Here is a 26366-nt window from a genome sequence, read left to right as displayed (position 1 = left end):
TATTTATAGCTATATATGTCTCTACATAAAGTTTCATACAAATACATCACTTACTTCTTTGTAGTAATTTTTCTGCCGTTAACTATTTTAGTTGAGGTTGATACTGATTTGAAGTTGCCCATCCCACTGCCACCAAATGACGTAGAGGAGAACGAAGTAAGGCCTCCGTGTCCCAGTGAACCAAACGAAGTAAAACCTATTGGGAAAAGAGATATTTGACTAAAAATATATTTTCCAATGATTGTGGGATCCAAATTTATCAGTCTCTCATACTACATCCCAGCTTCAGGATGCCCTTAGATAGCTGCATCCACACAGCATCAGTGACTGACAGCATTAAACACCAGTGTGACAATAAAGACATTACTCCAGCCCCATCAATTCCTCCCATATGGACCCATGGCTCAGATTCCAAATGGACAGCATCATCCAAAAACTGCTGGTTACTTCTTCTGCTCAAGTCTGTCTGCTGAACACAACTGTTATTCTTGCCATTCACAGTAAAGCTACTAACTTCAATGAGTCTGATTTTTTTGCTTTAATGTGGATGTTGGTAAGCACTGAGTTAGCAGACTGAACACGTTGTGTGTTATTAACATCCCAAGTAATAACCCAAACTTCAACACCCAAAAGGACGCCAACTATCAGCAGCTCTCAGCAATCTCTGAGATACAGCCGTCAGCGTTCAAACTGATGACCCCAGAACTGATACTAAGTAGTCCTATGGATTTTAGGCACACATTTTTCCCCAAGACCTTGAATAAAAGCCATCACTCCCAGCACCTAAAAGCAAACAGAAGAAAATTCTAAAGCTATAAAGAAACAGCAGCACCAAAATTAAGAACACAGAGTTCTGCCTCTTAGCGGTCTTTCTACTTTTCACGAGCTTTCAGGTAGACCAAATATTGATAACTATGGTTTTATTTGCATTCAGACCTTACAGCAAGCACCTTAATTTTTAAGAAAATGGCCTTTAAATTTCCTGAATGAAGAAGGCAACATTTTAAAACAAAAGTATTTATCAGCTTATTATATTCAGATCCTCTGTGAGCCAAAATGGCATTCCTTGTTAAATATTGGGATATTTACCTGTGTCAAATGAAGGAAAACCACTTCCAAAAGCAGGGAACCCACTAAAGGCAGAGAAAAATGATCCACCGCCTCTGTTTCTGCTTCCCCTTGGACCCCGTCTGCCACCAAAGAAGTCCTCAAAAGGGTCTTCTACAAAACAGAAGACAACATTTAACAGGTGAGTATTACTGAGTGATTCTGCACTTAATCATTAAGGATTCTTCATTTTAAAAAAGAAATTTCTTGTTACAGATAAGATTTACATTGAAATATTGCTACTGAGCTGAACAGTCCACTAAAAAGCCAATTCCTATGATACTCTGGACAAAATTCTGTTTCCCTTTCAAGCTTAAAAAATAATTACAAAAAGAAGCTGTTTTCCTTATTTCAGCTGTTTAGTATCAAAAACTGGTAAACCTAATGCAAATACTCTTGCATTTTTCAGTATAATAGAAGCAGCAAGAGCTACAGAAATAGTATTATTTCCATCACATGCTCATACAGCCTAATACACTCGAGGTATGATAAAAAAATTAATTGAAAGTCAACTCTGAGCAGTCAGTTGACATTTGACAGATTTAACACTTCAGATGCATACTCATGATCTTTACACACCAAGTCACCATAAGGCAAATCCGTCAGCTGTTCTACAGAACTCCCTGGCATCAGACTAAGTTTTTCCAAGGTGTGGAATAAAGAGTAGCACTACAAACTAAATTAATAAAGCTCTTAGAAAATTATTTAACCGATCTTGTAGTATCACGCACAGGTACCTAAACTTCCTAGCTTATTTCTATTAAAGATTTATTGTGGATCACCGTGATGACGTCTCTGAAAAGTAACTTCTAAATAGGTTATATCAATTATTGAAATATAAAAACAGCAGCCAGGGATTGTTGACTCATACTCTTAAAGTGTTCAAAGTGTTTATTTTAGCACTTGCCACATTAAGTACTTCAAACATGTATTCTGATGCACATTTAGGCAGCAAAGTATGGAGCTTTACACACTGTCCCAAAGGGGCACTGGGTCCCTACCAAGCAGAAGGAAGATGGGAGAAAAAGAGAAAGGGGGTCATGGATGAAACGCTATTTCAAATTCAAGCACAACTGTTATGTCATTCCAACAGCTGCTGTTCCATCCCCATCAGAAAACAGCAGTCTCTTTTAAAAAAAGGGTTTAAAAAGAGGGGGAAGGAGAGGGCAGGGATGGAGGGGACCTGTATGGAAGAAAGCCTTATTTTCTTTGTCACATTTTCCTAAAAAATAGTTATTACTACATTTATCTGAAACGTGCTTTTTACTAGTGCTCTTAAAACAAAGAACACATACAATTGCAATCATCTAATAGATACTCAATAAACATAATACTTGCACTAAAATCAGAAAAGTTTAGGAACTTCAGCTACTGTCTCCATCAAACACAACTCTCCCCAAATTAGTGTTGTACAGTACCAATGATTTTACCAAGGTTTACAAGTGGGTACCTGATATTGAAAGGTAACAGTTGGAAACACTGCTCAGAATAAGCTCTTATTGAAAAATGCAGAAATTGGTGATAGCAATGACAGCAGTATGAAAGCAAGGGAAAACTCTTATAACCCCATGACTGCTCAGAACTACAAACTGATAAAGTGAAGGTCAGAAGCACAGTATTTATTCCACCTCTGGTACTCCCACAAAAATCCAAGCCGGTATATGATAAATCACCAAGTTAACGCAATAATGACAGTACTAAAATGCCTTCTGATAATAAAAAGATATCAGTTAACTGCCTGGTCCATTTGCAATTACTTAATAAAGGTGAAACGTCATGATGTATTTATGCCGAACGAAAACAGCCACCAAGGTTCAGACACACACACCCATCAGCAAAGACAAAAAATGCCAAGAACAACAAAATTAACCCTATCCTTTCCCAAGCTTCCACAGTTATGGAATAGAACAAGGCAGGACCAAGTACAGTAGATAAGCAAGCAATAAGATTTTTTTTCTTCCGGGGTGGGTTTTGTGTTTCTTCAATATAAAGATGACCTGTTATTACCTTTGAAACAACAGAAAATAAACCAACTCTTGAGCTTGGAAATATGGGAACCTACCACCAAAATTACTATTTCTAAAACAAACGCTACACCCATTTAAATAAAGGTATTTTTTTCAGACTAGCATTATCAGCTAGCAAGTAAAATCACTGCAGTTAATTTTTTGCAGTGCAATTTATTCTCGCTAGAGTGACTCATAAGTTGGTTATGAAGGTCATTCACTCACGTGTACAAATGATCTATATTATATTACTACCACTGTTAAGCCTTCTATTTATAATTCAATTTTTCTTGTTACCTGGAGTTCAAATAAAAACAAACCAACCAACCATATAAGCTTTGAGGTTTGAATCCTCCACAGTGTATCAGTCTATTCTGCAAGTGAATCTCTCCTCCTCGGCACAACAGCAGTAGAAACACAAAGGTTTTTAAGGGACAATTACAGAATCTCCCTGAGATCCCTGCTACAAACTCACCTTCTAAGTAGATTACTGCCTACACAAAGACCTAACAGAGACTGGGACATGCCTTAGTAGCCTTTGGCAACCATACACCCCAAAGAAAGAGGCCAGCACTCTGTGTTAGCAAATGTCTCAGCCTCAGGTGATTTCTGTTGGCAGCCCTGCTAATAATCCTCCAGTGCTCTTCTAGTAACTCTTGCCAGTGAATGGAGACACTGGAACCACTGCAGAATGCTCAGCAAGATGGATGATGCAGAGACTGGAAAATAGGTAGGACTTTCCTGGGATAACATTTCTTATTATCCTGATATCCATCCAGGTACAGCATGCAAAGGGAAAAATAAAGAAATAAAAACCACCAACCACAACACCATAAAACACCATCACCAAAACCCATGAGGAGAGAAGGCAGCAGGAGGCTTCTTCATTCTTACTTGCTGTATCCACCACTAAATATACATTAATACAGCAACCTCACATCTATTCAGACCCTGTGTATGCTTTCAGGCCCAAAATCAGGATGATTCATAGTACCACTCAGCAAAATAATAACATTTCAGCCTGGTAGGCCTATTTTTGTGATCTAGCAGAATCCTTCCATGCATGATAACCTTTTCACATAGATGGCTTTTTCCAAACAGTTCAAATGCAGTGAATATTGCAATAGCCAACTGTTTGTTGCATGGTTTTGTTTTGGTTTTTTGTTTGTTTGGGGTTTTTTTGCCTTTTAAAAAAGTTTTTGGTGGCTTGTTTGTTTGTTTCTAATTACTCCTCATATGATAGTTATTTTGGTGCAACTTAGAATCCATGTAATTCCCTGACTAAATATTAGAAGCCCATCAGATCAAGAAAAGTAAGAAGTAAAACAACAAAACAAACAAAAAAATCACCAACCACAAGTTAAGGCCTTTCTAAAAAAGGCAAAAAACCTATATAAGTACTATACAACTGAAAAGCTTCAGAAAACCAAAATACCAGCTAGACCAGTGTTACCTCAGAGTGTAACTAAATGCTGTTTGGAGATAAAGCCATAGTATATTCTAGTCTGGGTATTACCGAAAGCTTATGGGAGGGCAGAATATCAGATTCAATTTCAACAGAAATGTTGGAGCACGTTTCTGACATAGAACTTGTGGTGCAAAAAATAGCAAAGACAACAAAAGGTGAAAAATCTCAAGGAAGCCAGTGAGACTTCTAGTCTATCAGCAACAGGAGATGACATGAAGCTGTTTGGGGAAAAAGCAAATGCTTAAGCATAAGCCTGCTGTTACTAGGTAGGAAGATTACAGTTAGAGAAGCCAAAAAATTAGTGTGAAGGCTGGAGCGCAAAACCCTCGGCAACACAAAAGGCTACACACTAACAAACCCATCTGAAAAGAATGACATTAGAGGTAATGTTTCCAAAAGTATTTATTTAGAAAAATCTTTGCTAATTCAAATGCATGTCTCATTCCTACGGATAAAACATTAAACCAGCTCACTGCGAACCATGGCATCCTACCTTGCTTTTCTGTAGTCACAAAGAAAGTATTTAACCTCTAAAGTCAAACAACAACTACACTGCATCTCTCTCTGCACTTCAAAATGAGGTAGGTCATGATTAACCCCACCCACAGGAGTCCTTGGCTCTAACACATTTTCCCACTTTCAGCAATATAATCCTATTGCAGAATACTACATAAAGTAACTGATAGCTCTTCTTTCCTGCTTTGTGATCATGGAACCAAATGACAAGTTGTATTAATTCATTAATCCAAAAGAAAACACTGGAGTGTTTACATTGTTACATTTCTGTTGCATCCATGAGCTAATCCCACTCAGAATTGGCAAGACTGGTATATCTGAAAGAAAATGGGCAGTAAGTCACCACTTACTGGGCTACTTCCCCAACCACTACACTTCCGTTCCTTTATTCTCTGCAATCAGAGCCACACTGCTGTCCCTGCCAAAACGTGATGCCAAGGAAAAGCTCAACACCCACCCTGCAGACGCAGAGGGGGACACCGGAGCTGCAGCACACTGAGCAGTGATGCTGAAAGACTGCTCAGCCCCTGCGGAACAAAGCAGATTCAACAGCACTGAGTATTACAGCCTGCAATCATTCTTTCTATCAAAAGCATACTGTACGTTACTTTATAGATCATGCCAGAAGAGATTCTGAAATAAGGGTCTGAATAATATGTTTATACAAAGTGCTATAGATGTATGATATATCCAATAAAATAGATATATCCAATAAAATAGAATTCTTGCAGTAGGTATTTCTAGCTTGTCTCCTATTTGAAAAAAGTTTCAAAGATGCAGATTTGCAGTAAGTACACAACCTCATGCTACAGCTCTGGAGCGTACCCAGGCACCACAAAGGACATCACCAGAACAAGACAGACCACGGAAACCTGTAAGCACTTTTGCATTGAAATAATGTCGTCTTTAACAACAAAATACCACACTGTTGATGCCACTTACTCAGAAGAGACACTAAGATGCTGTTGCAAGCACTGTTGATTCACCGGCCTGGAGTGTTTCTCCATGTTCTTATTAATAACTGCGCACTTCCAAAATACCAACTCAAATAGATGTTTGCCCCACTTGTTTAGGCAAGTTTACCAGTGGAAGCATTTGAAAGTCTTTCTAATGATATAGAGCAGAGATCTTGAGATTAGTAATTTCCTAGGAAAAGGATGTTTAATACATTATTACAAATGCCATCTATACCATAATTATATAGACAGTAGAGTATGTAAGTCCCACTCTAATCAGCATTTCATACTTCCCAAACTGCTGAACTGTGTTCAGGCACACCTTAAAAACAGAGGAATCTTCCACTACCACTGTATGACCCACTCTCCTTGCACTATGTTTTGCATTTGGCCTCTGACCAATTTAACCAGCTAGCTATTCAAGGAAAATTAAACATTAAAAAATAAATAAATAACCCCCGCTAACTGTTTTCTTGAGGACTAACAGCTTGAAGTGGCTAAGGATGCTGGAGGCAAGTTTCCTCTTTGGCCAGTGCACTATCAAACAGCTTCTCAATGTGTCTAATGGGATATCAGTGTCAAAGATTGAAGTTTTAAGATGGACATGAGAATTTGGAACTAGGCCTCCACCCTTTCAGCAGCAGAAGATAAACATTATTTTAGCTACACATGGAGCCACGACATTAGTTCCATCTACTGCTGTTTGGTAATGCTGTCTGGGCAAGACAATTCCTGTATTTCAAAGACTTTATTTGAACCTATCAAATTATTCCTGAAAAATTCACAGTACTGAGATCTGGACCATTCAGTGGATAATTATGATCTAAGACTGGTGCTCATGAAATACATTTGTGCACATTCATACCAAAGCAATGAATGCACATTAAAATCTCTGAGCACTTCATAAATACCAAAAGCTGCACATTTATGTCAACAGAAAGATTAATTAGAGAGAGGACAATGTTGTGTGAGACAACTTTAATTGAAAGCCTCCTCCATTTTCAATTTTAAGCAAATGTTTGATTAACAAATACATTTTACATTAGAATACCTAAACATCATGATTATTCAGAAATGAAATCACATGTGGATTAAAATCATTATCTGACTCTTCAGCAAACCTTTTGCCCCAGCAAGACAACTTTCTGTCCTTGAGATAAAAGGGCTGATGAAGCTATCCCATTCCTAAACGTCCTAAAACTCAGATCATGTAAAGTAAGAGCTTACAAGGATTACCGCATGCAGATCCTCCTCTTTCCTGTCAGGTGAAGACTCTTTAGCCTGGATGCTTGAAGTAACTCGCTATGCTTTTCCAGAACGCTCAGGCCTCATTGTATGTAATCAATATGACAGTAGTCAACCTGCAGTAATTTTGTTATATGGTATATAGTTTTGTTCCACCAAACAACTAGCTAGTTGATGTTCTCCGTGACAAAAATTCAATTTAGATAGTCAATGTCACGTTAAATTTAATTTTACCTTTGGTTTCCAAGAGTAGAGGCTTTTAAATACCACATAAACCAGGTTTACAGAATTCTCAAGGGGAAACCCCACAGAATGTATATGGATTTATATACATCATGTGGTATTTAGATTAAAATACATCCTGAATTCTACTTCACAAACTAAGAAATCATTTAAGGCATTTATAAAATGCCATCTCAGAAGGCACAATGGGAATACTAAAGTGTTTAGGAACTACAGCAAAACTGTTCAAGATTATAAATTATGTGGAAAGAGACTCCACAAATAGACTTCTCTCAGACATGAAACCTAGAGAGGGCATCCATCTGGAGCAATTTATCACGTCACATTAACAAGACATTCTACCACAGAGAAAAGCAGGGATGCCTGTGGGATTCACTGAACTAAACATACAGGCATCTAAAGCTGTTTGAAATGCCTAGAAAATTCTGTCTGGCTTCTAGATATTGCTGCTGGAGGATACTGGGCTGCTGTAGGTACCGAGCCTGTTGGGTAATGTTATGCTGTTGTGATAACCATTCCATCTGTCAATATAATTCCTCACTGATAATCCCTTCCAACATATAACCCATTCTTGAAGTGAGAATCTGAAAAGCCTCTAAACCAAGACTAAGTCAATTCTTTAAAAGCCCAGAATCACAGCCCAGCTACACCAAAACCTACCAGTTTCTGTTCCATCCAATGCTTGAAGTAGCAGTCTTTAAATTAATGAATGCACCTCCGTTACTAGTGGTCATACTGAAAAATGTCCTTGAAAAGTTTACAAGTAAAATAGAACCAGAACACTACATGGAAGACAAATGAACCAAATCAAGGCAAGCACTATATATAAATTGAGTAGGATATGGTTTACATATAAAACAAACTTAATACAGAGATGGATTTCTCATTTTATTAGGAGGAAAGAGTCCATTCTAATGTCGAAGGACGGTCAAAGAATAGAACAGGTATATGGTACAGAGTGCTGAATACCAGTTAACCAGATATTGATACTCCTATGTAGTACTTTGCAATACAAAGAGTGGTACTGCATAGGAAGCATCACCTTTTCTCTTCTTTTATTCCTGTTAATATGGATGATCATTCATTCACATGTCAAAGAGATTGAAAACTGTCACTGGAAGAGCTCACTATGCAAAAGCAGATTGTGCTGTAACAAGGTGTGACAGAAAGTGAGCCCATTTCTCACAAGTTAACCTGCTGTCATATTATCAGATCAACTTTTCAAAAGTACTTGCCTTCATGCACCCTGATTTTTACAAAGTATTTGCATGCAGATCAGTGAAGAGAAATTGTGACTGGCTGAGCTACGTGCAACACACAGCACATAACATTAACTTTGCTCTATTTGAAAGCATTCAGGGTATCTTCAACAGTATTATAAATTCTCATTTGAAAAGTCTGAAGGGACTCATCAGTTAAAAACCACCACCAAACTCTGCGTACATTCTTGTCTTTTCCATAGATGAATTAAGATGCCTCTGTTTATAAAGAAAACTTTCTGTAACTGCAATAGTAGTGCAACATAACTCAGTGGAGTTTAAGAGACTAAATTCATAGCACAGTTGTAGAAATTCTTCATATCCATAAATTTACAGGGATTATGCATCTGAATGCTACTCTTCCCATATTCAATGGCAATCAGAAAACAGTCCCACCTGCATTCTGTGGGCCTCACTATATGCCACTTCAAACTGTATGAGAAGGTGCAAACATCTCAAAGTATTTATTCAGTTTCATGTTTGATTCCACCAGTGCACATTTTCAGAAAGCCTTATAAAACCAATTATAACCCAAGTGACTTAGAAAGTCACTAGTTCCACAGAAAATTCATCAACAAGTTGAAAATTTCTGGTTTTTTTTAGAAGATAAATTCCCTTACTCTTCAGGACAGAAGCTGCCCACCAGTATTTCAACAAAACAGACTCTACAAGAGCTCTAGTTAACCAATACAAATAATCATGTTATACATAAAATTCTACTGCTTGCTTTGGGCATTATTAAATGTACTACATTCAGTTGAAAGCACCCAGATTTTCACGCTGTACCACCTTAAACATTCATGTAAATATTGCAGAGATGAGACTGTTGCCAACACTTTTTATAGAAAGCTGCGGAAAATTTGATTCAAGTTACACTTTCCCATCCAATTGGAGAATGTCTTGAGCATATTAAAGCAAAAAAATTTCAGAAAAATAAGAGGTGCTCACCTCAAAGCCTTCTGACTAGAAAAACTGCAAGAGGATTTACTCAGAATCCAAAGCTCAACACAGGTTTTAGGACTCTGATCACTGACACTGTAACTATCTCATGAAGGGGAGGGAGCTTTGAAATGGACTGTTTTCACTAACTGGACTATACCCAATACTGTTGACAGTGTTACTTACTCTGCAAGAAGTGGAACTTGTGCCACGTCACTCACATCTTAAAGTTGACAATGACAGTGATCAATACATGAAGTAGATAACCTGCTTTAGAATAAGTAAATAAATTGGGGTGTTGAGCAGTGGGAGAATGTTTCTGGAAGCAAGCCTTGATGTCGTCATTGCAGAGGTCTGGTTTTAAATCCACCCATTCCACAGGGCAAGACACATCAGTTTTCCTGTGCAGGAGTGGCTGAAATAGCTGCAATATCCCAGGAAAACTTCAGCAGTAGTGGTACCTCCATTTGGTAAGCTGGAGACCTCTATGCACTATGTTGTACAGCCTTGTTTCTAAAGAATTCAAGAGCTAAGCGATCAGGTTCTTTTTAACTCCATGAATATTTAACATGCAAAGTTTAACTTCACTTCTTGAAGGTTAGTCATGAACATTGACATTTTTAGAGACACCAAATTAAATCTTTTGCTGGTGAGGTAAATACAATCAAAATAAAAAACAGCCTACATCAATCTCCAGAAGCTAGAACATGCCTTATCTATACAGTTTACTCTAGTTGAAGATATTTGATTAAGAACCAACCAGTTTATTTAAAGTATCTTAGATTCAGAAATTAGATTCTTCAAAAGAGCTGAACATCCTCTCCCAGCTCCTCCTCACTAGCTTCCTACTCAACATCTTGCTCAGATTTTTCTAGGTTTTCTACCACTCAATCATAAAATGATTGAGGTTGGCAGGGACATCTGGAGGTCATCTGGTCCAAGCCCTGCTCAAGCAGGGCCATCTAGAGCAGGTTATCCAGGACTGTGTGTAGATGGCTTTTGAGTATCTCCAAACATGATGACCACACAACGTCTGTGGGCCATCTGCTCCAATGCTTGGTCACCCTCACAGTAGAAAAGTATTGCCTTAAGTTCAGACAGAACCTCCTGTGCTTCAGTTTGTGACCACTGACTCTTGTCCTGCCACTGGGCACTGCTGACAACAGCCTGGCTTCATCTCCTTTACACCCCCACTTCATATGTTTTTATATATATATATATATATATATATAGAGAGAGAGAGAGAGAGAGAGAGAGAGATGAGATCCTACTCTGAGCTTTCTCTATACTGACCAATTCCAGCTCTCTCAGCCTTTTCCTCATACAAGAGATGCTCCGGCCCTTTTTTGTCTTAGTGGTCCTTCACTGGACGCTATTCAGTAGCTCCGTCTCTTGTACTGAGGAGCCCAGAACTGGACACAGTACTTCAGATGTGACCTAACCAGTGCAGAAGTCACTCACCTAAACTAAAATCCTCATCTAGTATTCCTTAAGATTTTTCTGCTGCTGCGGGAACAGTGAAGAAGTTGCATCTTCCTAGTTCAGTCCCCATTTAATGCATCTGTATTTTGCTAGATGCAACCTCCAACCTTCCCCTTACTACTTCTGCTGATTTCCCACTGCATCTAATTGCCCAAGTTCTACTGTTTATCGTCAAGCAGATTCTTCCTTTAGCTACTCATCTAATTCATCAGCTAACCTGCTACTGTATTCAGCCTTCACCCCTTTAACCCCTTTTCTAATCCTTCATTAGTCATCCAACAACCGATGATCCCTGAACAGCAAACTAAAGAAAGATACAATTAAAAACTGAGCTGAATCAGCCCCTTAATGCTGCCGAAGATAAAAAGCTACCTTTCAAAATATTAAAACATCTACATACATTATTATAGAGATTAATCAATATCAAGGTACTGAACAGGAAAAGAGCTTTGTTTTTCAAGCACATCTCTTACAGTTTTCAATATGGGACCTTTAAGTAAATAATGAACACAGGATGTGCTCCATTTTAAAGGTCAACATTTTATTGAACACTCCAGCACCTCTGAGAAGACCTTCAACACACAAGAGCAACCAACATCACAAGCCAAAAGACCATCAGCACTACGGTAAAAAATATTACTTTGACAACTTTAGCACATATTACTCCCTTTAACTAAATGAAGAATCCAGGCTTCAAGAACTATTTCAGTTATCCAAGCCTTTAGGGGCTACATCCCACTAGCAAATGTGACACAAATTTGGGAGACTGTCTAGATTATGTATGCAGCTGTTCTTGTTTTGATACAAGAAAATCGTTCCTGCTATGATACAAGTTCACACTGAGCGCTGTATTGTAGCAGTTACAGTTAACCTGTCCAGTTCAGAAGCTCTGAAAGTTACATTAAGTATTTACAGATCAAGAGAGACTATCAAAAGAAACAGACTAAGTTTGCCTGATCAAATTATTGAAAGCAAATTCCAGTGTGCACTTTTTTCCATTGACTGTTAGTTCCATCCAAACTACAGAGACACAGCAGTCGTGATTTTTTTCCCTTTTTTCTAAACCAGGTCTTCCAGCAAAACATGAATTGACAAGCCATACCTGTTCTGTACTATCAAGTCAAGAAGAAACAGGTAAGAATTGTTTACCTCCAGTTTTCAGAGCTATTTCTAATAAAGCTGCATTAGCTATGTTTGTTTCGTAAAAGTTTTAGCCACACTTTAGATACACATAACTAAAACCAGTGGATTACTTACCAAAGAAGTCAAATGAAAATGGGTCCCTTCCACCAAAAAACTCCCTAAAGACATCTTCTGGGTTACGGAATGTAAATCCAAATTCAAATGGATTATCATGAAGATTTCCACCTGCAAAAAGAAGTTAAACTTCAATTACCTTCACCATTCTACTAACAAGGAAGTTCAGGCCTATATAGTATTTGAATAATTATTTCTGAAATTTCTCTTCCCCTTTCAGGTATCACTGAAGTTAAGTACAGGTATTACTTTCTATAATTAATTATCTTTTCTCTGTTTCCAGATATCAATAATGCATTTTAGAACTGAAGAAATTATAGAAACAACTGTAACTTCACTTTCAGACGATCACATTTTAGGCCTTAGAACAGGCATTTCCAGATTCCTATCTTAAAAAGAAAGCTACAGAAAATGGTTTTCCACCAGATTAGGGAAAGTAAAGAACTGCTAGTTGTCAACGTACCTCCGCCTCCATTTATTAAGCCTTCTTTTCCATATCTGTCATAGATGTCACGTTTTTTAGCTACAAAGAGAAGTTGTACATCATGTCAGTAAATAGGCACATTGAATTTTGGAAAAAAAAAAGACTTAACTGGTATTCTCAGCTAAAAATCTTCTCAAAGCCAGTTTATTAAGAAAGTTCTAGCACATAACTGATGAACATTTTTATTGAGAATTTCCAAACCAGTTTAGGTTCAGAAAGAACTGGTACTATAGTTTAGACTTGTCAGCATTTAGTTGTAAAAGTCTCTGGTATTTCACAAGGAAGTTTGCCTTTACCAGAATACTGCAATCTTCACCTTTCCATAGGTAACATGGAAAGCTTTGGGTTGTAAAGGACCTCTGGAATTCAGACTTCTCCTCCAAACAAGTCTAATCTCAAAGTTGGTCAAACTTGCCTGGATATAGCCCTGATCTCAACAATTGCCAAGAAAATTTCACAGTCCCTCTGGAAAACAGCCTCAGTGCTCAAGTATTCTCATTGCAAGCATTTTGCTTCTTCTATCCAACTGGAATGTCCCTTGTTGCAAACCCTGACCACTGCCTCTTTTCCTGTTATTGCACAAGACCAAGCCCATTGTGATTGTTATAAGAAAGGAAGGACAGTGTTTGCATGAGTGACTGCAAAACCCTTCAAATAAATTATAGTCACTTGTAGGTTAATAAAAGGTAATGAAGTGATGTTAAAAAAAAAAGTCATTGAGGGATCTGAAACTGCTTGTGCTCTATTATTTCAGAAGACATGGAATGGCTCACTCTTAATTTCACTGCAGACCAGCCTTCCAGTATCCATGAGAAAGTGGAGAAAAATCAGCTTTACAATACTACATCAGACTGCACTGTTGGTACTGGAAGGGAACCTAAAGAGTTTAAAGAGGCAGATAATCAGCTTATTTTGCTTGCATTGGTGTGGAAACATCAGCCAAAAAAATCAGTCATGGAATCTGATTTAGACTCTTAATATGCTATTCCCACAGGATCTCTTCAGTGAAAGATGTTTTTGAAATTTAAATAGCATCATTGAAAGAACGTGCAGTTACCTCAAACAGCTGCTAAAAAGTAAAATACTTCTGACTAATAGAAATTAAAATTTTATATACTGGTCATTATCTCCAAATAACGGAAACTTGCAATAGGTTCCCACACACACCCCTCCCTCCTCGCTTGCCCAGCAAAGTTTGGTGCATTACCCATGTTATCTTTGTAGAAAACAATTTTTAAAGAAAGGAGGTTAACCTACCCACCAATGTAAAAGAGCAAATTCTGAAAAGGAGCAGGAAACGAGGAAGACCTGAGGGCTCGCAAAGCCCAAAGTTCATCTTGAAAAACACAACGTTCTTGAAACCACGGGGGAAGTGTGTTCTATGATCACCCAATTTCAGTATTCTTTGCTTATGCAACCCCTTACAAAACTATTCTTCTGCCAAAAACATGTCTTCATTCAAGCCTGTAATGGTGTCAGAAAGCTTCATTAAGTCTGAGGAATAGCTGATTGCCTCTCAGCCACGGGGCTCAGTGTTCAGGCACCCCTGGTGCGCAAATGATTGTGAAGAAACCTGTAACTTAGGATTTGGTCTAGACCCAAAACCAAGCAGTATTGTCAGAAGGTGTTCTAAAATTCTAGTAGTGTACTATTTCCAAAGAACTTGAAGATCTGTATAACAAGCAGACCAGTATCCTATTTTTATCTTGCTCAAAAAAAATGTAATTACTCTGGAAGACAAGTGTACAATGCACTGCCCATAAATTAAGTTCTGTTTCTCCCATGACAATTAATTAGCAAAACCAACCAAAGAAACAGGGTGTACAAGACTGCAGCTTAATAAATCAGGCCAAACTCTGCAAAGTAATCTAGATGCTGCTAGTGCTTTAAATATAGCTTTCCCATGCTCTCTGGTCCCAGGTGCAATCAAGGACACTTCAGAAATAGCATACAGACAGCTGCAGTCAGTTACAGGGGAAAATAATCAAAGTGGCTTAAATCACTTTGTTATGATTCAGACTTCTTTTGCCAGAACACTAGCAAAACTTAATGATACTTTTCAAGCAAAAAGATAGTGGTGAACTATAAACTGAACTCTTGCACCACATGGGTCAGCCTAAGCAACTGTTTCAGAACAATTTAAAATATAAACACTCGCATTATCACAGTTGACTGAATTTACTGAATTCACCCAAACAAAATCCAAATTTTCAGCAAGGTTTACAGAATGCTTTGACTTTGTTGAGAGAATGCTTAACTAGACACAGTACACCCAGCAGTAGATACTTCAGAGCTTGCCTAGCCTAGTTTTTATTGGATAAACACAATTGGATAAACCCCTATATTGACAGTAACATTGGCTTTACTTTGGAAGATAACATGAATCTTAGTATTCACAGACATCTCTTCAGAAATTCCTGAAGAGGGCCTGGCAAACAGAGGATTTTGATTTCTAGAAGGAAACTGGTTTGGTTACTTATCCGGAGTGATCTCAAACTTTTTGTTTCAAAATTTCTGTTTATTCTGCAAGTTTCTTTTCCTCTCTCCTTTCTTTTGAAAAGGAAGTAGTTCAGTTGGATGGTAAACTAAAGTTACAATATCCCTTTAAAGCACCATGCATCAGCATTTTCAGTCTGATACCCATACTAGACAACTGCAGTTCAATAGCCCTTTTCGAATACCTACCATCTGACAAAACTTCATAGGCCTCAGCGACTTGTTTAAATTGCCGTTCTGCCTCTTCTTTATTGTCTGGATTTTTATCAGGGTGCCATTTTAATGCCAATTTACGGTACCTAAATGGAAGGAAAAAAAAGGATATTTTACTCTGAAATGAAGGAATATTCTGTACAGAGAAACACAAAGTGTTTCAAGCAAGTTGTCAGAGATTAAAGTATTTAGAAATTCCCCAGTGCTTTGTATCTTGTGTCTAAACCAGTACCAACAGATTCTGCAGGTACACAAAGAACCATCTACTCAGATCCGCTTTAAAAAAAAAAAAAAAAAGTGGGTTTGGGGTTCTTTAGTTATTTTGAGATTATTCCTATGCATTTCTGATGACCAACATCTGGCAGGTCTAAGCAAAACATTCCATAACATTTCTGCTATGGGCTTCTCCTTAGAGCTCTATAATTGTTCAATACCACAATCAACCATTGGAAGCATCAAGAGTACAGTTCTGGTACAGGCAAAGATGACAAAGCTCCAGGAGTACTCTGATACCAAACTGTGGCAGCACCCTAAATTCACTAACTTCTTCGACTGCTACACCTGCACACAACTCCTATCTCCTCAAATGAAATATTTTAGGCAAAGTATTCATAACTACTTAAGAGGGGCAAAGCCAGTCTTGCACTTAGGTTGGTTTGGAGTGTTTTACATGGAGTCATACAAGATCACAGTTCAAACATTTGAGTTGGCAAAGTAGTATGTGCAGGAATTAGGTAAAGAACAAGGGAGGAAAAAAACAAACTTCCACACACTAGTGCAATTTGATTAAGCTCAGGCCCCTCGGAGAAAGCAAAAGAAATACAGAATTTCCAGGTCACTTGAAGCTGCAATTTATTGTCAGACAGTTTTGGTATACTAGAAATGTGTATTACATAAATGTTTCCTCCCAATTGTTTGTCGAAAAGTAAACAGTATATTTTGAAAACATTACAAACACCCATCTTAAAACAGTATATAAACAGTAAATCTAAACGAAGAACTGTATTTAATTCCTTTGAACACTCCTAATTTAAACAGTGGTGCATTTTTTTAATAGTAACAGATGTTCAGTCCATCAAAATGTAAGCACAGAAACCAGACCTCATGTTAAGAAAGAGCTAGTAGCCAAAAAAGCAGCATACCAAATATTTGTTAATAACTTTGAAAAATCACCTCTGCAAACAGAGAGAAAGACTAATTAGTGCAATTCAGCCGAAGAAGAAGGGTCTGTCACTGCCTGCACCATCTCAAGTTTGGAGGCACGCTTGTACAGAAATGTATCAAAAACCAGTGACTGACAGCATTTTCACTTAAGCAGAACTCAGTATTCTTTTCCCAGTTTCATAAAAGTGAGCAAATGCTTTTTATTCAGAAGACTGAATATTTCTCTGTTAGCAAAGGTATCACCTGGGATGACTACTATTCATCCTAGCACTGACAAAGTCAGTATCCAGAAACCATGTGATTATATTTGTTCCATAAAATACATAACATATATATTTATCAGTGATACTTACGCTTTTTTAATATCTTCTGCTGAGGCATGCTTTTGCACTCCCAGAACTTCATAGTAATCCACCATGTTTCAGTAGTTGTCTTGTTGGCCTTGTTAACAACAGCTGAGTCCTTTAACGTCCTGTAACAAGAAGAACTTGTAAATTAAACTTGTACAGTAAAGCTACTTCAAGAAAGTCAGGTAGCAGCCTAGTACCTTCCAGTTCCAACTCTCATCTGAGCAAGCTGCTTGTTTTCAGAAATTTGAATGTTCCAAACACAGGTAAACAGGAGGTTCCTGAAACAAATTAGGCTGAAATGCTAGATTTAATCACTATATTAAGAAAAGCATGAATAGTGTGTCATCATTTCGATATGTAAACACTGAATGCAAAAGAAACCACCTATCCTGTTTATGTCATCTGACACCTGTGTCATGTCTTAAGCACACATGAGCATAAACAAAGGGCCACATCTTTTCTATCTACTGTTCAGAATATTACTGCCACTGAGATACTCCCTTCAAAAAAGCAATGTACGTGCAGGAGTACCCAGTTTAAATATACTTAGAACATAACTACACAGCAATGTATTAGTCATGTTTTCTTATCTGTGCACCAAGAACAAAAATTCACTGAAATAACTTTTTCCAACCCCCTCAAGTCATTCAGTGTTTTTTAATTTCAGCCCAGGCAGTGTCTCATTTTCATGTTCTTTCACATAAGTGCTGAAAGAATTAAGCACGATATAACCCAATGAAATCTTCTGAAATCAACTCATTGTGCTAACATTACATGTATCTTTCAACATCCTGGAATACAAACATTAAAGAGACTTCATTTTAAAATAAATTGGTACATCTTAAAAATACTTTGCTGTTGTACATTAAAGCTTAATTAACTTTAATTAGGGATGTGGCTATACACACATTTCCTCAAATGGCAAAACCAGTTTAAGAAATACCCTGCCACACTACCTCCCCCCTCTCAACTACTTATAGAAGTAAATATATTAGACAAGCATGTGTTTTTTAAAACCTGGGTGGTTTTAACAACCTAGTTAACATACAGTCCCCACAAATACTTAGAAAATTAAAGTGTAGTGGGGTTAACAAATCTCTAATTGACTTTGCCCTTTGAAGAAACCTCCACACTGAAAAAAAATAGTAAAGGTATAGTTAATATTCTAACCAACACCAAGGAAGTTGTGAGACATGCATTAAAATGAACACTGAGAATGGCAAATAGTAATGGCAGGGTTCAGTATGCAAACGTAAGAATGACCAAAAATATTCCAGGGTATTTGCTATCAACCAGCCTCACTAGTTTTGCTGTTTCCAAAACAATGATTAGGAGAACAATTCTATGAATATACAGGCGAGGAGCAAGGTTAGCGTGGCTTTAGTATGTTATCAAGTCCTGTAGCCAATCCTTATGAGTAATAGCATATGTGGAACATACTGTTTACAGAAAGAAATTAAGAGGGGGGGACCAAAAAAATCTAGTATGAGTCCAGCTTAAGGCTAGATGTCAGAATCCCTCCTAACAAGAGACACTGGCCTAAAATGAATGAGCTAACAGCAGGAAGCCACAACACATAAAAGTACATACCATACCGCTAGGCTTTTTTTCCCCATATTTTGCATTTGTTTTTTATTAAATACAAGACTTGCATTAACACTCCTCCCAATTTAGGCAGATATCTCAGAGGGAAAATCAAAACTCATGCTTCTAGCTAGAATAAGCAGACAGGAAAAGCAATTTAGATCTGAAAAATAAAACTCATCTTTCTCTAGAGAACTCTGCTGAAACTGGTAATCATAAAGATATGTTGAAATCAATATTTAAACACTAGATGTTTGTTTAAAAACAGTATTGCAGTGTTATAAGCTCAGACTCAATATGTATACACCAATACATCCTAAAACACAGAAACCTGAGACTGGGACAAAAAATGAGTGCTGAGACAAAATGACTAGCGCTTACTGGATTGCTCTGACCCCGAAAAGCAACTCCTCCAAGAACAGAGGAGTTGTTTCAATGAAATGTCCGGCACTTACATATTCTATATTTTATCTGTTATTGTTCAGTTTTCACTTGCCACTAACATGAAGTCTGGAATTAAGACAAGTCAGCAACCAACCTCTGCCTCTAATCTTTCCACGAAAATAAAGTACTTCAAATAGTCACTCAAGAAAAAAACCACCATCAACTTATAATAAAACAGAAAATGGCTGATAAAACTATTGATCTTTTTGAAGTCTAGCCAGAATCTGCATGGTCAAAATGCCTAGATGATTCAAATAAGCAAACCATATACCTTCCTGCAAAAGGAAATCTCAACTGCCCTAACCAAAACAACACAACAAAAATCTTCTTCCAACCCAAATCTGTCAAACAATTGGTCTCCAAATATACAAGCAAGGCTCATTAACTAGGCACTCATTATTGTTTTTCCAAAGCCACAAGGAAGCCAGCCCACACTAGCTAACTCCCTGCTTCCAGCCACAGAAAATCTTCAAAGTCTCGGAAAAAAAAAAAAAGGGCAAAAAAACTCCAGATGAAAGAAGTTGTTTCATGGCCTTCATGTTTGCTTGCAAAAAATCTACAGTTACTTGCGTTCCTAATTGCACTGTGTTTATAGGATGCTGTCAGCCACTCTAACTCCTTATTCAGAGCATGAACAAACCAAACATCCAAACACTGGTATGAACTAGAAGTTTCCGTAGCTTATAGATTTTCCAGTCATCAAAGGAGAAGTCAGCATTGTGCTGGTGTATCGAGCAGAAACCCTGAAGGCTCGTCCTGACACAAGTGACAGGGGTACATGACCAGACCTGAGACCTCTCTCTTGCAGCACAGCCCAGAGCTAGACCAGTTCAGAGTTATCTTTATAGCATAGTCCTCAGCGACATAAAAGGCATGAGAAGAATTACAGGAGACTGATACGTAGAGAGCTATAAACTTCTATAAGATGAGATGACAAAGAAAAAAGTAATTGGATGCACAACCTGCAGGGATGACAAAGCAGCACCCCTTCCATACTGAAGGCAGGAAGGCATCCAAACTAGAAATTCTTAAATCGGTCAGAAGGGAATTCAGACAGCAAGGAACGTGCGACCTTTGCAGTCGGCCTAGTCAGAAAAAGTTATCTATTTCTGGCCATGAAGCAAGAGGGCAGCACAGAGAGTCCTGAAAGATGCCAGAATAGCTCCAGCTTAGTGACTGGAGCAGTCACCTGCGCAGAGGGAGCTGAAGTTCCAAATTCCTGATTCATGCAATCCACAGCAGCAGCCAGTCATCAACATCCTGCGCAAGCCACCCAGCTGCCCCATCCTGGTCCCTGCCTGCTTTTCACAAACACAGCTCAGGGACTGCTGCCTGCTGGCAACACCGGGAGAATAAATGCCTTGTTCTGAATCCCAGCTGAGCTTGAGCTTGCGCTTGACCTACTCAACAGCAACTGAGCAATTTAGAGATGTCTCTGCTATGTTAATAGATGATGCACACACTCGAGGATCTTTGGAATTGCAACCTGTGATTAAAAAACATTATTTTTCACATTCCAAGAGTTTTTACTAGAAAGCAGTATGTCAGCTGGACCTGATGAAGTTTTACACTCCTTAAACTATGAACGAGACTACAGCAGCATTAATATTGTGGTGAATTCAGGACCATACAAAGAACAGCAAGCAACACACACATTCTCAAAGTTTTCTATTATTTCTTCATTTAATTTTTATATAGCTAAGACACCTTTGATACGCTTTTTTATTATTTACGGTATGGTAAATTCAGAGACATCTACAAATATTTTCAGTCTTAAAGTAATAAACTTCAGATGAAGTTCAGTCACTTCGTTTGCTCACAAGCTAGAGATTTCAAATGTAATCCACGAATTGTAATTACTGGCCGATATCTCTCCAAGTTACCCATCTAAAAGAAGGGTAAATAAAGAACAACCACAAAGCACTAACTCTCTGCCAAGGCTTCCAAGACATACCTGTACCGTTGGCTCAGGGACTCCTCACTGGTTTGAAAAAGTCACAGCCTTTAACACACAGATCCTGGTTATAGAAACTGCCTTCTGGTGTCATCCTGCGTCTCAACCAAAACAGATAAACCTCACACAACAGCTCTTCGGAGCAGAACACCACTCAGGCAACAATCAAATGCATCTTACCTAGTACAACTCAGTAACACAGAAAGCTATGTAAGTCCTAAAACCTTGGCCAAATCTCTAATAAATGAAAAGATCTTTGTCAATTCTAGCAAAAATATCTGGGATGTGCCGTACGGAACTAAGCTGAGACCATGAGCAGTCTGCTGACTGCGTTGGCAAAGGTCACCAGTGCTATTGCTGTACAAGTGCTAACATAAAAACACCCACACTGTACACCAGAAAACCTTTGTAAAAGGAAGTTTGAGAACGCTAAGGAACCGAAAGAAAGTTACCTTAATTCTGCTGACTGTAGTAATACAGAGCAAGAAAACCTGTTTCAAGTTTCTGAATAATTAATCTGACAAATACATTTAAACAATGCACCAACATAATTTTTTCTAACCTATCTACAATATATGCACAGTGTGGTACAGACTGAGGTATATTAAAAAGTCAGTATTTTTAACTTCTACTTACCAAAACTTTGAAAAAGCTCTCACAGTTTAACTTTGTTCCCCAAATTTATTGTTTAATGGAAAAATGTAAATTTTCCACAAAATTAAAGTTAATAAAATGTCCTTAAATATCAATGTTTATGCTCATTACAACAATACTAACAAAACATCCCCATGAGATGAATCTAATTAAATGAACATTCCAAAAAGCTTAGTTGAATTTCATGTTTGTGCTAAACATCCTGGTTTTACATTAGAAAACAGAGTGGATTTGAATACAGTGATTATTATAGGAGAAGGTGCAGTACATACAGGAGAAGAGGTAGCTAGGCTGACTGCGCTACCTTGCAGTTCAGGTCGCATTAAAATAAAAATAAATAAAAATAAAACCCACAAACACAAAACCAAACACCACAACAAAACAATGCCGCTAGCTGTACAGGGGCCGCTCACTGCCTCAAGGCAAGAAGTTACAAAGACCCTGGTTGTCCATCCCTCTCCTCCCCAGGGAGAGCAAGACACAACCAGCAAGAACCACAGGGTTCATATTACTGTCTGGCACAGGGAAAGCCTGTAGAGGGCAATATGTAAGAAACCATTAAAAAACAATTAACCTACCAAAAATAGAAAGAGAATAAATCAAAAGTCTTCATCTGTGAAAGAAAAGTAAACTAGCTGACAAAAACTGGAATAGGAAGCTGATGAGTGAACAGGCTGCCCTCACACCCCGGCTGGCACTCTGCTGCTTATCCAGCTGATCTACAAGCAGGCCCTAAATCAAGGGGCACTTATTCATCATCTCTCCTTAAAGCAAAGGGGCATTTTTCCAAAACACAACAACTCAGGTGTCCAAATTTGGAATTCTGTCATACAAATATCTGGAACACTGGTACCCTCCTAAAACTAACCATAAAAGGCTATTTTATACAAAGTAAAAATATTCCTAACTCATTTTTAAAAAGTATGATCTGTGTTTGATTAAGCGATTAAAAACAGTGAAAGCCTCAAATGGCAAAGATCAGGTCTAGAAAGTTTCAGCCAAATAATGACATGCAACCAGATGATCCTTCATGGAAAAGAAAACAGTTCAAAGTTTCTACGTACTTCCCTTGAAGTAGTTTTTTGAGTCACAATAATTTTACTTAAGCCAACCAGCAAAAAAAAGTGTTACATTGAAGCAAACACCCATTTCTTTTTCAGAGCAATGACAGGGTGTCACAGATTCAAACTACCTTTTTAGACAGAAAAATAACTTCCTCTAATGAAAAGAATTAACAAAGTTTTAACAAAAACTGGCTGCAATGTAGCTAACAACAGCTTCAGGCTTATCATATGAGCTAAGAGATCCTTGTTAAATTGTGGGTTCTCACTAGTATCAGTGGGATATCAGTACATACTCTGAACAAACAGAAAACAAAACCTACAACTGCAGGAGTAAAATGCATACACATGAACTATTTCTTCCCTAGCAGTTAAATAAACAGAAGCAGAATAATGCTTTCATTAAGTCCAAACTTAAAAATTCTAACAGCCATTCATAGGTAGTATTTCATTCAAAAGCAAAGCAAACATAATTTAAACCTATTAATATCTTCAGCTGCAGTTTTAATTAAAATCTATCTTGAAATAAATGATCAACAGATATAAAATCCAACAAGTTTTGACAAAGTTAAGTAAATGTCTCACTAATCTTTCCATTCTTCAATAAATCAAGACAAAGGAAAAGTTGCTGACAGAAAATGCTTTCAGGACAGAGCTGATGGGGTTCCTTATAAAAGCTACTGAAGTAAGGAAGCACTGCCTACTGAAGAAGAAAAATACTACAAAATTAAACCTCACACAACAAAGTTGAAATTAAGGCAATATATTCCCTTCAAAACATCATCATATGGTAAAAAACAGGTCGCTCAAGTCTGGAAGTCCACCATACGGACGTGACGGAGATCACAGAATCATTTTGGTTGGAAGAGACCCTGAGGATCAAGTCAAACCATAACCTAACCCTAGCACTAAACCATGTCCCTTAGAACCTCGTCTAAACGCCTTTTCAACACCTCCAGGGCTGCTGACTCCAGCACCGTCCTCTAGAGCCAGGAGCACAAGAGCTGCTCACGCAGCTACAGGGGAGGCTGCGCTCGCTCTGCTCAACCTGCAGCACCTCCGGACTCACGGTAACACCGTCATCACCCCCATCCCACACCCCCCCAGCTCAAAGACCAAACTGCGCCAACGGGTTAAGCACAAATGTACAGCTGTAGTAGTCCTGAAAGTTTAACCTTCATTTAAAAAAAAATAAATAAATATATAAAAGAAAGGAAAAAAGTGCTTCCTTCCTCAGTACAGCCCAAATACTATTAGGGACTCATATACCCTTGTTATTGAAATGATGATATAACATAAATCATTTCCTCTCTCCACGTACATTCCAAAACTTCTAGTGGATGAAAGCAAGCATACAGTAAGTAGAGACAAATGTATGTATTTATTAAATAGCTAAATAGCAAACCACATTATTCCTCTAGCTAAAAACTCTGTGTTACACAAAACCAAGGCCTTGTGTGTTCTTCCACAAAGTCCGCTCAAGATAAGTTAGTAAAATGCACCAATCTAGGAAAGACAGAAGAAAATACCCCAGAGAAATGCTGTTTTGGTAAGAATAGGCTGTAGTCACAAAGCACAAGTGCTAAAAAGAAAAATCTGATGGAGAATTTCTCCTCAAATGTCTGAGATTTTTAAAGAAAATTTAATCATAAGTTAATTTGCATTTCAAATGGTCTCTCGTTCTCCATGGAAAAGGTAGCGCAAGTGGTAAGGGGGGAAAACAAAATTAGACTAATATTATGCACTAGCTAGCATTTTAGTTGTTTAAAATAATAAAAAAACTAATCACAGAAGCAAAATCTGTAAATACATTTAGTCACTGGTCCCAACAAATCTTCTTTGACAACATAATCCAGCAAACTAAGTGGTACTTTAACCCCCAGGCTCTCAATCACCAGCTGAACACAAAATCCTCCTAACTAGAGCATAAAGATCTCCAAAGAGTAAACAAAAAATTAAGGTCAGCAGTAACCGCAGCCTCAGAGGACCAGAGAGGCAGAGCCTAACTAGGCTGTTCCCTCTGTGTCAACACCTTGTTCTTATCACTTTTTGACACTTTACTTCCTAAAAACTCAGGGCTTGATCACTGATCGACTACGCAATGTCACAAGCTTAACCATTTGCACATCAGCATTGTTATAAATTTAGCTTCTCTTAGGTCGCTGTGCCCAAATGAGACCCAACCAGGCAGTTTGTTATTATCAGAATTCAAAAGAAGTTTGCTCAGCATTTTGAAGCACCTTTTCCAATGCCTTCATTAGAAGGGCTCAAGCCTGCAGCACACGTTTTCAGCAGCCCAGGAGAACTCTGACAGTAGAACTAACACAGCATAAAGCGTTGCTACAAACAGGAACATTGATCATAAGCAACTCCACTTCCCAACTCACCACCCCTTCAGAAGCCCAGAAAATACTACCAACAAACTACAGCCCTCACCTGCCAGTGACAGTTTTCAACTCAGCTGGGAACTTGGCAACAGCAAGTTAAAAACACAACCACCTTCCCCCACAACAAATCTTACTACTGAATCTACTCCGAGTTCACAATCGCAGAAGATAGTTTAATTAAACCACTTCTACCGGAGGAAGAAACACGTTTAGTTTACGAGCATGTAAAAAAAAACAAAACACAAAAACGAACCAACCAAACAAAAACCAACCAACCAAAAAAAAAAAAAAAACCCAACCAAACAAAACAAAAACAAACAAAAAAACCAACACGTTGCAAAAAAAGACTTTGAGTAAAAGGTCTGTTCACCACACTGAAGAGCGAACTGGCGCTCTCCCTCACCTTTCTGTAACCGAAACCTCTGCAAGCAGCAATAGAGATGACGATTTTCTTTCTCTGCTTGCGGCAAGCGGGAGACAAACCCGTCCTAGGAGCGCACGACGCGCAGCTCCCCAAGTGCATCTCCCCGCTCCGAGCCGCTGCGCCCGGGGCGGCTCCCGCACCGCCCGCCCACCGCGCCAGAGACCCCGCCGCCCGCTCCGGCCGGCGCCACGCACCTCCCCACCGCCCGGGAACGAGCCGCCGAGGCCGGCAGCGCCTCCGGCTCCCTGCGGGAACGCCCCCCGGCCGGTGCGCAGCATGGCGGCCCGGGCCCCCACCAAGCCGGCAGGCCCCGTTACCAGAGACACCGTTGCTAAGAGCCGAGGCCTGGCGCAGGCACCGCGGCGCCGTCCCGCTCGCTCCCCACTTCCCCTCGGCCCAACGGAACGAGGCCCGTTCCGGGGCGGCCCCGGCACTCACCCGGCGCGGCCGCCACCTCCCGCCAGCAGCCCGGGACAACGGCTCCGCGGCCCTCACCTCAGCCGCAAACAGGAAGCTCCGTCAGCGCGCGACGTCGCTTCCGCCCAGCTGTTTCCGGAAGTTTCTCGAAATGCCGCGCTGCCCAGGCCCTGCCCGGCCGGGCGCAAGCAGAGCCCGCCCCCTGCCGGCGGCCGGCGGTGCTGCAGCGGAGGCGGGGACATGGGGCGGGGCTTTG

At 38.9% G+C, this 26366-nt stretch overlaps 1 protein-coding gene across 11 annotated transcripts in view; it reads right to left on the bottom strand.

Moving 5' to 3' along the window:
- The window catches only part of DNAJB6 (DnaJ heat shock protein family (Hsp40) member B6), a 63626-nt gene extending 37260 nt beyond the window's left edge, over positions 1 to 26366 (bottom strand). For 2 of the 11 annotated variants that reach the window (XM_065050465.1, XM_065050461.1), the window contains exons 1-7: positions 26132 to 26366; positions 17189 to 17307; positions 15648 to 15757; positions 12942 to 13001; positions 12479 to 12589; positions 1090 to 1221; positions 55 to 196 (exon numbers count right to left, since the gene is read on the bottom strand). In XM_065050465.1, the coding sequence (XP_064906537.1) occupies positions 55 to 196; positions 1090 to 1221; positions 12479 to 12589; positions 12942 to 13001; positions 15648 to 15757; positions 17189 to 17253 (620 nt within the window). In that variant the 5' untranslated portion in view covers positions 17254 to 17307; positions 26132 to 26366. Of the gene's footprint in view, positions 1 to 54; positions 197 to 1089; positions 1222 to 12478; positions 12590 to 12941; positions 13002 to 15647; positions 15758 to 17188; positions 17308 to 17382; positions 17464 to 21167; positions 21485 to 25672; positions 25955 to 26131 lie in introns of those variants that run through there. The other 9 variants (XM_065050467.1, XM_065050468.1, XM_065050469.1 and 6 more) reach the window with 9 other exon arrangements.

This window comes from Columba livia, chromosome 2, assembly GCF_036013475.1.
Source record: "Columba livia isolate bColLiv1 breed racing homer chromosome 2, bColLiv1.pat.W.v2, whole genome shotgun sequence".
Taxonomy (NCBI): domain Eukaryota; kingdom Metazoa; phylum Chordata; class Aves; order Columbiformes; family Columbidae; genus Columba; species Columba livia.
Note: the sequence above shows the minus strand (reverse complement) of the source record. Positions and strands in the feature narration are given on the sequence as shown.